The sequence below is a fragment of the Taudactylus pleione genome, unplaced genomic scaffold, assembly GCF_031769625.1.
Source record: "Taudactylus pleione unplaced genomic scaffold, aTauple2 ptg000230l, whole genome shotgun sequence".
NCBI lineage: Eukaryota > Metazoa > Chordata > Amphibia > Anura > Myobatrachidae > Taudactylus > Taudactylus pleione.
The window spans coordinates 8620472-8636856 of record NW_028284632.1 but is presented as its reverse complement, the minus strand read 5'-3'; the positions used below and the strand labels follow the sequence as shown (position 1 = coordinate 8636856).

The 16385-nt window shown below is 45.0% G+C and overlaps 1 protein-coding gene across 5 annotated transcripts in view; it reads right to left on the bottom strand.

Moving 5' to 3' along the window:
• Window positions 1-202: 202 nt before the first annotated feature.
• The window catches only part of ACOT11 (acyl-CoA thioesterase 11), a 61927-nt gene continuing 45744 nt past the window's right edge, over window positions 203-16385 (bottom strand). For all 5 annotated transcript variants that reach the window (XM_088479331.1, XM_088479327.1, XM_088479328.1 and 2 more), the window contains 6 exons: window positions 15643-15709; window positions 13583-13666; window positions 9147-9280; window positions 8938-9069; window positions 2730-2853; window positions 203-783 (listed from right to left, as the gene is read on the bottom strand). In XM_088479331.1, the coding sequence (XP_088335457.1) occupies window positions 622-783; window positions 2730-2853; window positions 8938-9069; window positions 9147-9280; window positions 13583-13666; window positions 15643-15709 (703 nt within the window). In that variant the 3' untranslated portion in view covers window positions 203-621. The remainder of the gene's footprint in view (window positions 784-2729; window positions 2854-8937; window positions 9070-9146; window positions 9281-13582; window positions 13667-15642; window positions 15710-16385) is intronic.

Sequence of the window (16385 nt, the reverse complement as noted above, 5' to 3'; positions counted from 1 at the left end):
CACCAACCAATCAGCTTCTAATTTACCTTTTATAGTCTGTGTTTGAAAAATGACAGTTAGCAGCTGATTGGTTAATACTTTTTCTCTCACAATTTTATCTCTCATCAACCTTTGATACATAAGCTCCTTAGAGACAGACATGGCAGAAAAAAGAAAATTTTAGTAGATGCAGGAAAACTATAAAAGACAATAAAACTAGTGCTAATTTCAGATTAGATGACATTTAATGCCTTTCTACATGGAAAACTATGGCCTGTAGCCTCTAACAATAACAGGACTGATCATTCCATACCGTTAGTACATGATACAGCTCATTAAAAAGGTAACTTTATCAAAACCCCACTACTCCCATAGCGAAAACCACAAGTGTTGTTTGTGCAAAGTATTAGACAATCTAGATTGCAGAATGTCTCAGTTTGGTTCTGTGCTCTCCCATCAGTCACTGGATCACACTTCTCATAGCCCAGGAACACTGGTGGCACGATGGAGACTGCAATCTGACAGCAAGCGGGCACCTTGCAATCTAAGGCTGGGTCCATTTCTTTATCTATACTTTGTAGAATATACATAAATATTTATTTTATTATTGCTGTTGTCTTACAACGAGAAAGCCATAAGTTCCTAAGGTTCAGATGTTTTAACATCAACTACAGATTCCTTTATATTCTCCATAAGAAACTGTCCGCAGGCCTCGTATGTGCTGGAGAAATCAGATGACAGTCCTGCAATGTTGGTCGTGACACGTGAGACAAGTCCTGGAGTGAACTGGTTGTAATAGGCAATCTGCAGAGGAAGTTACAAATAAAATGATCTTACAATGCAAGTAATCTGTGCAGTCACGAAATGCTGGTAAGTGGACCAGGATTTCTTATCTTTCGCAATTATCTTAGAGATTCTGCCTTCGTGATGCATCGTCCAGGTTCTCAAATACCTATGAACAGCTCTCAGCCACTCACTAACATAATCACACCACTGGGCAGATCAATGCCCCCCCCGCCACTAGATCAGCTCACTAACGGGGAGATAAACTAAGCCTTGCAGAGTGATTAAGTGGAATAATTAAGTACCAACCAATCAGCTCCTAACTGCCATTTTTCGAACATAGCCTGTAGACTGACAGTTAGGAGCTGATTGGTTGGTACTGTATCACTCCCCAAGACTTAGTACATAGGCCCCTTTATCTCTTATTCATCATGCTAGTGAAAGAATCTTTAGGGGAGAGATAGAGTACCAACCAATCAGCTCCTGTCATTTTTCGAACACAGCCTGTAAAGTGACAGTTAGGAGCAGATTGTTTGTACTTTATCTCTGTCCACTTTACCTCTCTCCAAGGCTAAGTACGTAGACCCCCAAAGCTTAAAAACAATATCGTGATCACTCCCTGGCCAAATGTACCAACTTTTACTCTAAATTCAGGAACTCACGAGGGTAGAGTTACTAAAGCTTCTAAAAACAGACAAATGATGATGTTGCCCATAACAACCAATCAGATTCTGTCTATCATTTTCTAGAATGCAATAGAGAAATGATAGACAGAATCTGATTGGTTGCGATGGAAAACTCCACCACTTGTCTGTTTTAGAAGCTTTTAAAAAAAAATACTCTACCGAGTAGATTTAGTAAACTGCTACATTCAAAACAACAAATGTGGAAATTGGGAGTTGGCATTAGCTGCTTCTAGCCTTCTCTCCAAAATGCAGTACCTCTCCTTTCCCTATAAACTACTCTGTAGCTGTGGAATGGCTGACAGACTGGCACTAGTATACCGAGAGACTGACTAACCCCTTCCATGATGCCTCTACATACAGGAGTTATGGTGTGTACACACTGGGCGTTTAGGAAAGACCGTACGATTACGACATCGTACCGTCGTTCCTGATCACCTGTAGGGTCTGCACCGAACGATCAGTTGTTCAGTGCAGGCACAGTCTATCATTCCTGAACATGCCAATCCTTCGCTATCGGCAGATTGTGCTGCATGTTCAGGCGATGGTCAATGTCGGAAACGACCAGCGCGAGCGCGCATCGCTGTCTCGTTTCCAACATAAAAGTGCAGGATTACTAAGCGATTGCACGATTACGATGTTGTAATCGTGCAGCAATCGGTATGGAATACCGCCGGACACATGTCTGGCGGTTCTAATCCCAACGCCGGAAGACCGGCACCAGTGAAGATCCCGACAGCTATTTTGGTAAGTACTAACTAACCTAACCCCCCCTAACCCTCCTTTAGGGGTGCCTAACCCTAACCTCCCCCCCACCAAGTGCCTAACCCTGACCCCCCCTGCAAGTGCCTAAGCCTAACCCCCCCCCTTCCCCGCAGCCTAAACCTAAGTCTACGGGGGGTGCCTAACCTTAACCTCCCCTGCCCCTAGTCTAAACTTAACCCTCCGGTGGGGGTGCCTAACTCTAAGTTCTCCCCAAGAGCCCCTAACCTAACGATCCCCCCCCACCCTTAGCTGCCGGCGCCCGGTTTACCTTCGTTCGGTATGCCAGGCGTCGGGCTCCCGGCGTATGTTAAATGACAGACTTCGGGATTTCGACGCCTGTCGTTAGACCCCTGCCGGGATTAGACAGTCGGGAAGCTGGCGGTCAGCATTTCGACCGTCGGCTTCCTGACTGCATCCCATCATACAATCGCTCAGTAATATCACCAAGTGTGTACGCACCATTAGAACTCCGAAGACTTTGCGCTACTACCTAAGCATCAGCAGTACTGGGAATAATACCTTTGTCAGCGATCCTTCTGACCAGATACAGAATCCAGAGCAGAGGGTCTCTCCGCGGGTGTACTCCTCACAGGGTGGGTGTGTCGGAAGAGAAACAGATCGAAAAGCTACAACAAATGGGTCCCTGTAACAGAGAGTATCATCATTATACAACATGCTGCAAATCCCCGACAGGAAAACCTTGGACAGGCAAATGATCAACATACTTCTATAATATGGTTGTCAATAGGAAATTTGGAACACTCCTGAAAATAAAATATCCTATTGACAATAAGGATTACATCATTTATGAGGCAGAAGCTTTTGTTAGCAGCCTCTTCTTTGATGGTTTCACCACAAAATTTAAATCGGCACACACCGGGCTTTACACTTACTAAGTATATCAGGGCAAATGATGGAATTGTACCTTACCACAGGGATGTATGTTGCAAAAGGGTTTGCTATAAAAAATAGACAGGAATTAGATAGACAATGCCTAGATAGATAACAGATGTTAGCCAGGCAATAGATCGACAGAGGCAAAAGGTCGGCATGGTCGAAGGTCAACACAAAAAAAATGGTTAATGCAAAAAAAAAAGGTTGATGTGTTTTTTTTCTCCTAACCCTAACTCTCCCCTTGGTGCCTAACTATAACCCTCCCTCTTGGTTTCTAACCCTAACAGTCGAGGTAGGGGCCTAAACCTAACGTCCCTTCTAGTACCTAACCCTAACAACCCCCAAATAAATGTGTTGACCATTTTTGGGTCGACCTTTAGTGCAAACCTTCATTCATGTTGACCTTTTCTGTGTCGACATTTTGACCCTGTCGACCTATGTCCTGTCTAACATCTGTTGTCTATCTAGACATTGTCGACCTTTTTACTGTCTATCTATTGACTGGAACCTGATGCAAAATTACCACAATTTTCTTAATAATGTGAAAGTAGTCCCCACTAATAGGCTACATAGAGAGTAGTACAGCCCTTTCCACATACAGAACAATTATGGTCCCTTACAGGAGATGGCCCAAATTCAGGAAACCCAACCTACAGAGCAAATAGACGACAAGGAGGCTACTTTCAAGTTAAAAAAATTGAGTTTGCAAGAGGCTAGTGGCTCAAAGGCAGGACGTTCCCGCATAATGAGGACAAGGTTTATATCCCAAAGTGGAGTATGTTCCCTGAAGCGATTCCTGGAGGACTGACATGTGGACACTATTTGAGTGCCATGATCACCTCGCTCAAGCTGGTTTAACAACCTAAACAGCTTCCATCTTGAGCTTGCATATGACCAGCAGTAGAAATGTAACTGGTGGAAATAAATAAGCCAGCAGAAGCCATCACGGAATAACCAGGGTATTGGAAAATGCTGCATGTGAGCGCCTTACCGAGGCAAAGCTTAGCTAATAATATGTGGTTGTCCAGGGACACAAATCAGGGCACCCCAGTGAATAAATCCTTATTGACCTCTGAGTGCACTGGAATGAAGATTAAGGGCCTGATTCAGACCGGCTCACTAGGATGCGTTCGCACGCAGTCAGCTGATTGTTTGCATTCTGCGCATAAGTACGCATTGCAATGCGCGTGTGTGAACCAGTGCAAGTGATCGGGAAGCGTACGCTCGCCGTGCATAGACTGCCCGGCTGAATGAGTGACAGGAGAAGCAGATTGTGGGTGGTGACAGGGGCTGGCTGCTAGAAACTGGGGAGTGGAGGTGTGAACGCAGGCGTGCCTGAGCGTCTTAACGCCATTTCAGAGGAGTGCATAATTAAGAGGCAGCGTCATAGTACACGTCACTTGGCTGAAATTTACACTGAAGTGCTCGCAGTGCTTGCGGAAGGGTATGGTCAACCACAACTGCTGCGATTGTATCCGATGGTACTCAATGTTACCGATGGCTGCATACACTCCCTGGAGATGATGTGCGCAAGTGGGCGTCTCAAGACAGGCTGGTGGGCATCTGCATACACAATGCGATCGCACGCTAAGACATAGTGGGCATGCTAATGCAAATCGCTTGCCTTGCCGAATTTGCATACTCGTCTAGCGAGTGAACGCATCTAGCGAGCCCTAAGTCCCATGAAGTTCTGGACAGTGCATGACTTGAGAGATTCCCTTATGTGTTATCTGACTCTCCGTTGATCTCTTTGATGTTCACAGCTAGAGAATGTTTATGGGAAGTAAAAGATAAAAGCCAAAATCAGCAATCCTGGTAGGTTACAGGGTGCATTATTGCTCCTCAGTCTTGTGAGCTGGCACCTATGGTCCAAAAGTTATTATAGTGTTAATGTGTGGCGACCAACCAGGGTCATCTAATACAGGTGATCTACATGAGTCCACAACTCAAAAGAGGCATCAGTAATCTTTGTTCCAGATCCCTAAGAACTGTGATTGTAGAGGTATTTTGTGTAAATGTGAAGAGGGGATCACCTCTAGTGCTGTAAAGGCATGAAGAGGGGATGGGAGGCCGTACCTCTGCTTCCAGGAAGTCTCCACAGAAGACCGATTGAAGAGTTTCAATAAAGTGAAAGTCTCATTGGCAAATATTTCAGTAGGTCAAGTCATCAGCCTTGATCTTCTGAGTATCCCTGCAGATTGTCCTCCAGCTTTATCACCCTATAGTGACTGCAGGTTCCCCACAGGGAGATCAATCTTACACTACCTCCCCTGACAATTACATGTTGCACGGAGGAGGTGTCTGCCGGGAACAGATGGGCAAAAATCATCTCCTAACTGGGTAACTCCGCTAAGGGAATGGCACAAGACTATAACGAACCAAAATCAAGAATGATGGCGAAATTAACAATTCTCTTTCTTACTGGTCAGAGAAAGAAAACTGAAGACTACTTCCTGTATCAGGGTAGCTAGAGCTAGCAGGAAGATATAACGTTTCAGTACTGGAGTGCTCTGCCTCCTAGTGGCAAAGCAACAGTCAAACTATTCACCTTCTACAGCAGCGGTCTTCAACTTTTAAGGCAGTGTGGGCCACATTAAAAAATATTCAATGAAGCCGAGGGCCACTAAGCTATACTTAGTGGCCCTCGGCAGCACAGACAGTGTAATGGTTAGCGTTACTGCCTCACAGCACTGAGGTCATGGGTTCGATTCCCATTACGGCCCTAACTGTGTGGAGTTTGCATTTTCTTCCTGTGCTTTCGTGGGTTTCCTCCGGGTACTCCGGTTTCCTCCCACTCTCCAAAAATATACTGGTCAATTTTCTGGGGAGCCAATTAATCTGAGTGTGTATGTATGTGAGCATGTGGTAGGGAATATAGGGCCTGATTCAGAGCCGCTCGTAAGCGGCCGCTCGTTCGTTCCGAGCGATGTTAGCCTAACTGCGCATGCGTACGGATCGTTATACGCATGCGCTAACCAGTCAGTGCGGCCGAAATTCATGTGCTCGCAAAACAGCGAATGCCTGCTATTTTGAGTGACAGAAAGAGGCATATGTGGGTGGTAACAGGGGAAGGTGCTTGAAAATGGGGAGTGGAAATCAGAACGCAGGCGTGCTTAAAGGTCAAAACGGGCGTTTTATGGGTGTGCATATTTAAAACAGCAGCGTCATTGACCACGTCACTGGGTTATTTTATAGTCAGAACTGCTCGCAAAATTGTGGTAGCAAACACCAACCCCAAGAATAGCGAGCAGTTCATACCCTTGTCGATGTACTCGATTAATCTAATAAATAGCGGACATGACGTAGGATGCGAGCGGCCAGGGGGCGTATTTTTCCAAAAAACGAACGCAAGTTTTGTTCGCTCGTTCAGACATAGAGGCGTGAACAGACCGCAAACAGCGAACGGTTCATTTGAATAGCCACCCCTTGTTTTAGAACGAACGACCGCAAATAGCGAGTGGCTCTGAATGAGGGCCATAGATTGTAAGCTCCACTGGGGCAGGGACAGATGTGAATGGTAAGATATTCTCTGTAAAGCGCTGCGGAATATGTGTGTGCTTTATAAATAACTGGTAGTAAATAAATAATAATAAATATACTGCGGTCTTTAAACCCTGCCCCCTCCTCACACAATTATGACCCATAACTGCCCCCTCCTACAATTTTAATTATGCCCCATTACTGCCCCCCCTCTGCAGCGCCCCTTATACAGTGCCCCCAGTAGTGGTCCCCCTTATGCAGGGGCCCCAGTAGTGGTCCCCATTACGCAGTGCCCCCAGTAGTAGTCCCCCCCCCCTGCTGTGATGCCAGTAGTAGTCCCCCCTTATGCAGTGCCCCCAGTAGTAGTTCCCCCTAGGCAGTGCACCCAGTAGTGGTCCCCCTTATGCAGGCCCCCAGTAGTGGTCCCCTTTATTCAGGCCCCCAGTAGTGATGCCCCTTATACAGTGCCCCCTGTAGAGGTCCCCCTTATGCAGGCCCCCATTAGTGATGCCCCCTATGCAGTTCCTCTTATACCTTGCCCCCTGTAGTGGTCCTCCCTTTTCAGTGACCCCAGTAGTGGTCCCCCCCTATGCAGTGCCCCTTATACAGTGCCCCCTGTAGTGGCCCTCCCTATTCAGTGCCCTCAGTAGTGGTCCCCCTATGCAGTGCCGCTTATATAGTGCCCCCAGTAGTGCCCTTTATATAGTGCCCTCAGTAATAGTCTCCCCCTATACAGTGCCCCCAGTAGTGGAACCCCCCATTAGTGGTCACCCTGATGCAGTGCCCCCAGTAGTAGTCCCCCCTGATGCAGTACCAATAGTAGTGGTCCCCCCCGCCAGCGGTGACCCAATTAGTAGTGTGTCCCCCCCCAATGCAGTGCCCCCAGTAGTAGTCGTCCGTCCAACCCCAGCGGTGCAGACAAACACACACGTGAAAAAGAACAAACACCTGAATCCCTGCTCCCGCACCTGCTCTAGCTACCGCCCGCTCCTCCTCTTCCCGGGCCGGCCCACTCTCCCATGACGTCTCTCCCATTACCCACTGCGGGAGCCGGAAGATGGAGCTCATAAGTGAGCTCTAGCCCGGCTCCTACAGTGGGCGCAGCAGCCAATGAGTCTGCCTCTCATTGGCTGGCTGTCAAAACAAACACACTGCTGCCAGCGCTGGTGGCAGTGTGTTTGTTTCTGTCTGTAGAGCAGACTGCACTTACTGGGGTCTGCACTACAGTAACCATCGGCGGGCCACGAGTTGAAGACCCCTGTTCTACAGTAACCTAGCACTGTTGCAAGACAACTAAACACAGAATTGTAGATAGTGAACAAATGTAAGGGCAAAGTAAAACAGAAACATCACAATGGCAAATGTAAGATTTTTACGCACCTCAATCCACCATACATAGATTATTATTATTATTATTATTATTAATAATAAATTTTATATATATGGCACGACGTAGGCTCTAAAGTGTCATATAAGGGGGAAAACATTCAACAAAGAGATAAGGGGAGAGGGCCCTGCTCGAGATATATCTAAAGATACACTCTATAAGTACAGCCCAGGGGTGTATTAAGAGAGGAGGGGGCCAGTGTTCATAGCCCGTCCGGGGCCCCCTCATCTATCCCGGGTGGCCGGCAGTGCACTGATGAAGCAGTAGACTGAGTACTAGTCTGTGTCCAGAGTCTACTACGTATGTGCAAGTCACTGGGCGATTTTCCTACTGTGTATGCGCAAAATGCTGGAAAAATGGCCACCGGGCCCATTTTCCAGGGGGTTTGTGTAGCGCTGCTACAGCCTACGCGGGACTTCGGAGAGGTAAGTATAAAAAATATGGGTGTGCGGTGTGTGCTCCCCCTGGACCTATGGGCCCATGTATGCACCACAAACCCTGCACCCATTATAGATACGCCCCCTGGTACAGCGTATGGCATATATGGTCCCTTCTCTCTTATAGCGTACACACCACATTGTAATATAAATATATATTGAAAGCCACCTCACTGCCAAATGCCTGGTACATATTTAGTAATGTTTTAATATTGTCTACTTTCAAATCATTGTTTGGATAGCATTATTAGTAGGGATTCCCAATACCTGAAATCCACCCCTACATGTATTAAAACAAGACCCCCTCTAACTACTGTCATAAGTAAAGGGGGTATTACAGATAGCAGTGATGGGCACACACTGTCTGAGCAATGGTTGTGTCACACAACACAACATCTAAACCCACCAATAAGGAAATCATTTTACTACCATCTGTAGACATCTATGCCCTCTACATATCACAATATATCATCTCAGGCTTTATTGGGACAAGTGGTTTAGTCTATAGTTTATAGTTTGGTTTCCTTACCCCATGGCACAGGGTGGCCTCTGTGAGGCCAAGATGATGAAATCTTGTAGTTTGCCATCTGCACCACACACTGTGCTGACTACATGATAAATAGCGTCATCTTCGTTCACTTGTTGCAAGAGCCGACATTCCCTAAAGAGAAAACATGGTCTTATAAAGATACAGTAGAAGATCTCAAACCGTGATCTTATTCATGTTGCTGCACTCACTTAAAGTTATTGTCCCACTCATTGCGACGCCTCAAGTCAGAAAGCAGGTTGAAGCTTTGTCTTGCACCAATGGACACTCTCATTTCAACCCTGAAGGACAGAAATTTGTCATCCTCCAGTGTGTACAGCCGAACCTGAAGTAAGATGAGACAAAGGATCATTATGCATTACTTCCCCCACCCCATATTTTGCACAATGTTTAGATTAAGGCTAATTAACAGATACTGAGAGCGTTCAGCGCCTCAGCCTAAGCTCAAATTGCCAAAACAAGGCTTTTCATTGTAGAGGATATTAGAAACAGCTTCAAGGAATGGAGATTGCACATATAGTGATCCTGGTTTAGCAGTTTTTCTCTGTTAAAAATTACCTGGGTTTTTTTTTTTTTTTTTTTAAAGGTGGCAAAGCCTGTACTTCTAATTGGACGGTTTTTGCAATAACCAGATGGAATCGGTATGACATACCGCCGGACCTATGCCCGGCGGATGAAATACCGGCGTCAGAAGTCCGGCAGATACAGATCCCGATGGCGCCTGGTAGTATCCAAAACCTCCCACGAAAGTCCATTTATAGGAAAACTAAGACATAATAAAAGATATCCAATTTTTGTTCGGTGGGTGCAGTTACGCTATCCTTCACCGGTTTCTAGGATCACCATTAATGAAAATGTTTGTGAACCCCCTTCCCTTGGGTCAGGGGACCGTTAGGGATGCCCTCTGCCCCCGGCATTGTTTGCAATGACCGTTGAGCCCCTGATATGCGTCCAGATATTCATGGCATTTGCATAACCCATAGAGAGAATGAGGTGGTGTGAAATGCTGACGGTATGTTCCTTGGGCTCTCTTCGGGTGGCCACGGCGTATGCCCAATTCCAGCAAATTTGGGTATATAAACTTGGGAGGCTGGCCTCCACCTCCTGTCCTGAATATGGTGAATCCAACGCTGGCTTCTGGTCTTTGCTTTGGTCTTGCCCTATCTTCCTCCTTTTGGACCTGTGTATTATGTTGTATAACTGATTCTGGGATACGGCTGTCATTGTCCTCTCCGGGGCAATGTGTTTTTGGATTGGCTCTTGCAAATGCACTGAACAATTACCTACAAACTCATGTTACAGTTCTTCTTACCTTGGCTAGGGTGTGCATTTGCTAGTACCTGGATGGCCCCATAGGCCCACACTCTTTCCTCCTAGATAGGATTGGTTAATTCTACTGCATCCAACGAGAGGATCATGTACACTAAGCGTAAGTGCCCCTTGTAATTTCACAGAGTCTGGTCTCTTTGGTGTTCGATGATAGATGCCCTAGATCTGGAGTACTCCCGTTCCCAAACTTTGCTTTGTTCTCCTGTGTATGTAGCCACCGCCAAGCTGCTCTATACTAATCTATATGGTCATAAGGGAAGGTCATCTGTTATAGCCAATCCCCCTTGGAATTATGTCATATTCACTTGTTTTTTTTCTCCACATTTTGATGTCATGTTGTTCTTCATATAACTCTGTATTTTTATAATATTGTCTCCACAACCACATGCCAATGATATGCTTCACTTCCTCGCAGACACCCAGCTGCTGTGCTTTGTTTTGAGGTTTGTTCCGTTCTCAGGTCTCACAATTAGCTGAAATGAATCTTGTATTTTTCCTGTATCTTGGTCCATTCTGGATTTCCCCTACCCGCACCTTCCATTCCAAAGGACTCTGGCCAGGATTCAGAGCCGCTCGCTCTGAATCAGGGCGTTTTTATTTTTTTTTGGGAGCTGGCCTCCTGGCTGCTCGCATAGTTGTGGGTGACCACCCACAGCTTTTGCGAACGGCCAGGTGATGGTCGCGACCATCAGGCTTGCAACGAGACCCTTGTGGTAGGGTCTCGTTCCCGCAAGCCCCAGTGAGCTGCCAGCTCTAAATGGCAGGTGTTCCTTTGGGAATGCCTCCGTTTGGTCAGCCACTCCCCCTCCTCGCCTACAAAACGGGGCGTGCTGTCGATCAACATCGACAGCCGCCCCGTCTTGTAGTGAGTCCCGCAGCGAGTGATTTCTCGCTCGCGCATGCCACGCGTGCGCACTGCCCGGCCATCGACCCGCTTGCGAGCGGGTCTGAATCAGGCCCTATGTGTTTAAGGTACTTGAGAATGTGGGTTTCACCCCATTTTTCAGACAATGTGCAGCTAAATGTACTGCCATACTGTGCATGGAGAAACCTCCCAATGACAGTTACAGGTCGGGTTAACTGGCTACAATGGTTCTCCTACCTAAAATTTTATATGTGTTTCTCCAAATTGACCAGCTTCTGTCTTTTCTCATATTAGGCAAGCTAGAGTTAATATTCAGGTGCTGTGCAAGTCTAGAGATAGGGGGAAGGTGCCCAATTTCCGTCTGTATTACTTTTCAGCTCAGCTGAGCCATTTTAGGTAGGTGAATCACATTATAACAACCTCTATTGTGAATTGGTGAGGTGTCAGGACAGTCACATTTTCCTTTACAGGTGCTGTTGTTATGCGACTCCCTCATACTGCAGCACTCAGTGGCCCACACCTGTAAAAATTGGTCCCTGGCGCTTACCATAATTTTGAGGGGTGAGTTTTGATCCCTGCACCCTAAATGGGGTAAAGTAATGCTGATCGAGTTGTACTCCTTGGATGGAAAGGATTTGCGAGTGGCACGTGGTCTAGTCTGTTTGGAATACCTTTATCAAAATGGTAGTCTAGTAACGACATAATATGTTTGCATAATATGTTCTTTTGATATTTACAGTTATGGTACAGTTACCAGATAGCTTGCCAGTGATAGTCAGGACTCCGCTGCTGCCCTTTTTCTACTCACAGCTGTTGAATACTGTGTTAGGGCAAAAGCCAATGCAGGTGGGGGGCTTCCAGTTGCCCCCCCCCTCCCCGGGCCAGTGGATCAAATCATGACTACAATTGCTATATTGTTTAATACGATTTTACTAGAGCTGTTGCCACAACATGCAGTATAAGGAATTGTGTGGAACTGAGCACTTCATTAGTTCACCAAACCAGATTATATCTTGTTCAGTACTAATTATGCGCCCTCCATGGGCTGGCCACACTCTAAAATTAAACATATGGAGACCTCCTCTCGAAACCCTGTATTTGCCCCTGAAGGGAGACCTGCCGCAGGTATATACCTGTTGACCGCGGGACCTGTGCTCATTATCTGATGAGGACTGGGGTTCCATTATGGCTACTCCCCGCAGAGCTACTATGTCTGCAAAATTCCAACAAATCTGATTACTTATTGTACATAGGTCATTCCTAAACCCTGATTAAATTTGGTAAGACCTGTTATCTCCCTTGCCCCAAATGCCATGCCCCAGTCTGTAATTTCCGGCACCTTCACTGTGTCTGCCCTATGGTGTAAGTTGTATGTGATAAAGTGAGGTAAAGTATTACCAGGAAGGGTGTTTCAATCGCCTTCGCTTCACCGTCTGCTTCTGTCTTTGGGTTGCACCTTTCTTTAGTTATCAGTGTTGATGCTTTGCTGTACAGAAGTCTCCACAGAGCTTATTTTGGCTAAGGTTATGCTGGTACATACTTGTTGGATGCCTCCTGCAGCTCCTACTGTTCAGGAATGGATTGCGCTGGTGAATAATGCGGTGGGCCATGAGTGCTTTATTGACATAGGGTGGCATTATCACCAGGTGTGGCACAAGTGGTATTTTCAGTTTACTCTCTTTCTAGAGTGGAACATGGGGTACCATGATTTGGCGGTTGCATGCTGGCGTTTATACTTTGCTAGTAACAGCTTTTCTTTCTTGATATGCTTCACCGAGAATAGCTTTCTGTGTGTGTTATGGGGGCTGTTGCAGACTTTTTTTTTTTTTTATGTTCTCTTCTATAACAATTCTGCCCCCTGGTTTTAGTAAATGCCTGTGCTGTATTTTCTGTTGGGCTCGGATATTAACTGTTTCTATAGTTATATATCATTAAATATTACAGGATACCTTAGAGCCTCATCAGTGAGTTCAATAAGTACTAAAGTCTCACCTATAATTACTTCATGCTACAAAATGGCTTCCTCAGCTGTGTAAAGGCAGCCATTTTTCATTTTTTTCGTGAAAAACAAAATACAGCAGTGTTTCCCAAACTCATTCCTCAGGGAGCACTAACAGTGCATGGTTTCCATTTTTCCTAGTTCGTGCACAGGTATATTCATTACTGGCTGACATGTTGTAAAAGATCCACAGTTGAAGCTAATTATTTCACTTGTGATTCTTTGAGTAGACCTGGAAAACATGTACTGTTGGTGCTCCCAGAGAAAAAAAGAGTTTGGGAAACACTGATATACACCAAGATATAGTTAATGCTTTTCCCCTCCAGGTACATGCACTAAAAGCGACAGGTCAATTATTTCAAGTTTGCCCTAGAACTATTTTCATCTATTGGACTAGAGCAGAAAGTACAAGTGAACGGACAGTAACACTTCACCTTATTAATTTCTGAGGCCAGGACCCAGTCAGTTTTGGACACCAGCATCTTCAATGCAGAAACATTGTTGTAACTAAGATAAACCTGCAAAAACATGTTGATTGAAGGAGTTATCCATATTATACAAAATCACATGAAATTGCAAAGTAAAAAAATAAAATGGTGAAATGACAGCAGGCATTATGGTATATATTCATCAGAAATACTTTGTAGGTTGTCAGAACAAATCTACTTATTCCAGAGAATGGAATACTGCAATATTCCCAAGTCTCACTGAAGTCAGGGGCCCATTTATTAATGATCGCATTTTGCAATGCGATCAGGGCATGCAGTACCACCCCTGATCGCATTGCAAAATGCGATCCTATCTGCCGGATGTATTATCCAGGACATGCAGGGAGACGGGCTCCGAAAAGAGCCCGTCCCTGCGATGTCTCCAGAGGGCAGTCGGGGCTTCTGCGCATGCGCAGTCCCGCGGACTGCACATGAGCGGCGCCCATTGCCGGCGGAGGGATCTGGCAGATCCCTCCGCCGGCTGAAATGCGGTAAGTCCCCATAGACTACAGCGGCTAACGCTATCTTTAGATAGCGTTATCTGCTGGGGCCAATATCGGGAATGCGAAAACTATGGGGGAGGCGGCTGCCGGCGGCAATGCTACCTGCTGCGATCCCTCCTTCATACATCCAGGGGATGCTTAGTATTTCAGGTAAGCCCCCGAAAACAGGTGTTTTCGGGGAATTTACCTCAAATTCACTTTGATAAATGGGCCCCTAAGGGTCCTTTACGAACCCCTAAAATATCCAGTTGTGCAGTGAATTCTGTTGTGCACCTATTACTTGGCAATCTTATACATACTGTAGATGCACACATTCTGCTCTGAGGACTGTGCCCATTATATGGGAATATTCCTACTTTTGCAGGGCTGCTAACTAATACACATACAAACATGCAAAGTAGAAAGTACACAATAAGTGAAGTCCGGACTATTTTCACTTTAAATTAGTGAAGCAGGTTGTCCTACACTTTCTCTTACTATACAGCTGGTGTAAAATGAATCATGGGAGCCAGGAGACACCACATGACCATAACACCATCCCAGAAAATAAGATGTAATTGTACAATGGTCATGAAAACTAGAGGTCAGCCAGGTCACAATCCACCCATCTCCTCACATCGGCTGGTCCATGTCTGCTTGTGTGTTATTACAGTGAGTGCCTAGAAATGGACTTTGCCACCTTAAATGCACCTGAATTGTACAAAATCCATCCCATTGGTAGTATGAGGATTCCTGATTGTCGGCGTCTTAAGCATAATAAGAACATGACTGGATGTACAACGCTGCTAGTGATAAAGGGTACAGGATTTTAGATTAGATTTGAAAACCGATATTGGAGTTTAATCATGTCATGGGAATAGAACATACTTAAAAAAGAAATAAAGAAAAAAAAAACTCCAATCTGTAAATAACAGTAAAAAGCTGTCACGGTCACAGAAAACATGTTGGTTAGAGAGCTCATTAAGGCCACACCCAGTCAGCAACGTTTAGACATTTAGAACTAACCTCATTTTTATACACCTGAACAGCTTCTGCAGAAATATTAATGTGTGCTTATATTGATAGGTTTATTTACTATGTCCTATTGTTCTGTTTGTGCTAAAACAGCATATAGCTTTATTTTCTGCATATACCAAATTGTGATCAAAATGCATAAAACACTAACTCCATCCAAAACGAAAAGTGTAGATTTCGGTAAAATTAGGTGCATTTAGCTGATTGAATAGGAAAGCCGGCCTCTCTCTAATTCAGACAGGCCTTGTGCAGGTTGTCAAAGCCACTCCTGCAAGTCATGTGGGGAACTGGGTCACTGGGGAGGGGCCCTGACAACCCTGACCCAGATTCTGCTGAAGTAAAACTTTCTACTTTATTTTACCTTTTATCTTAGATCACCTAATTCCACCCCAAACCAAATTTTAGTTTTGGGTGGAAAAAAACCTCTAATGTTATTGTTTGGAATAAATACATCCATATACTGGAATTTACAAGTCATCCGTAAATTACCTGGTTGCTTGGATCCCAAGGGACTGACAAGGGCACTTCTGATTGTTTACAAGATATAACATATTTACTGTTGGTACGAAAGAAACTGGGTAAAAATCACAAAGTATCACATACTTATCAGTTCACAATAGTTGTAACCTACAAGTTATTTTATGTCCCTCCCCCAATGTGTAGAACCATTAGGTTTTGCGAGTAGTTCACTCCCCCTTCCGGAGCTTCCGGTAATGATGTACACTGTTAGCCCAGCTTCATCTGTGGTTGTCAGCTGAGCTGACTGACCAAACTGTGGTAGCGACCAAATTGCACTATCTACAACCATTAGATGCAATTTACATTCCAATTTCTTAGGTAATGAAAAGAGAGAGACATCAAGTGCAGGACTGGCCTAGGTATCCTATCAAATGTGGTGTGCCGGGTATGAGAACCCTCCATTATATTATTTTACGGGAAAAAATATATACTTTCAAGTGAAGTTCTCCTTTAAAACTATATAGCCATATGATATAGAATATGTCATTGTTATTTAATGTATAAATGTGAGGATATTAAGATACACATTTTTTAGACAGACTATAGTGCTACCAATTTCCTATTGAAATACTTATGGTCATATTCTTACCAGTGAGAACTACACCCTTTGTTAAGATGTCTTCAGTAACTTTTATGTAATATTGAGTAAAATTAGAATGTGTGTAAGATATGGAATAATGTTCCCTCTGTCTGAAATAATTAACATCAGTGAG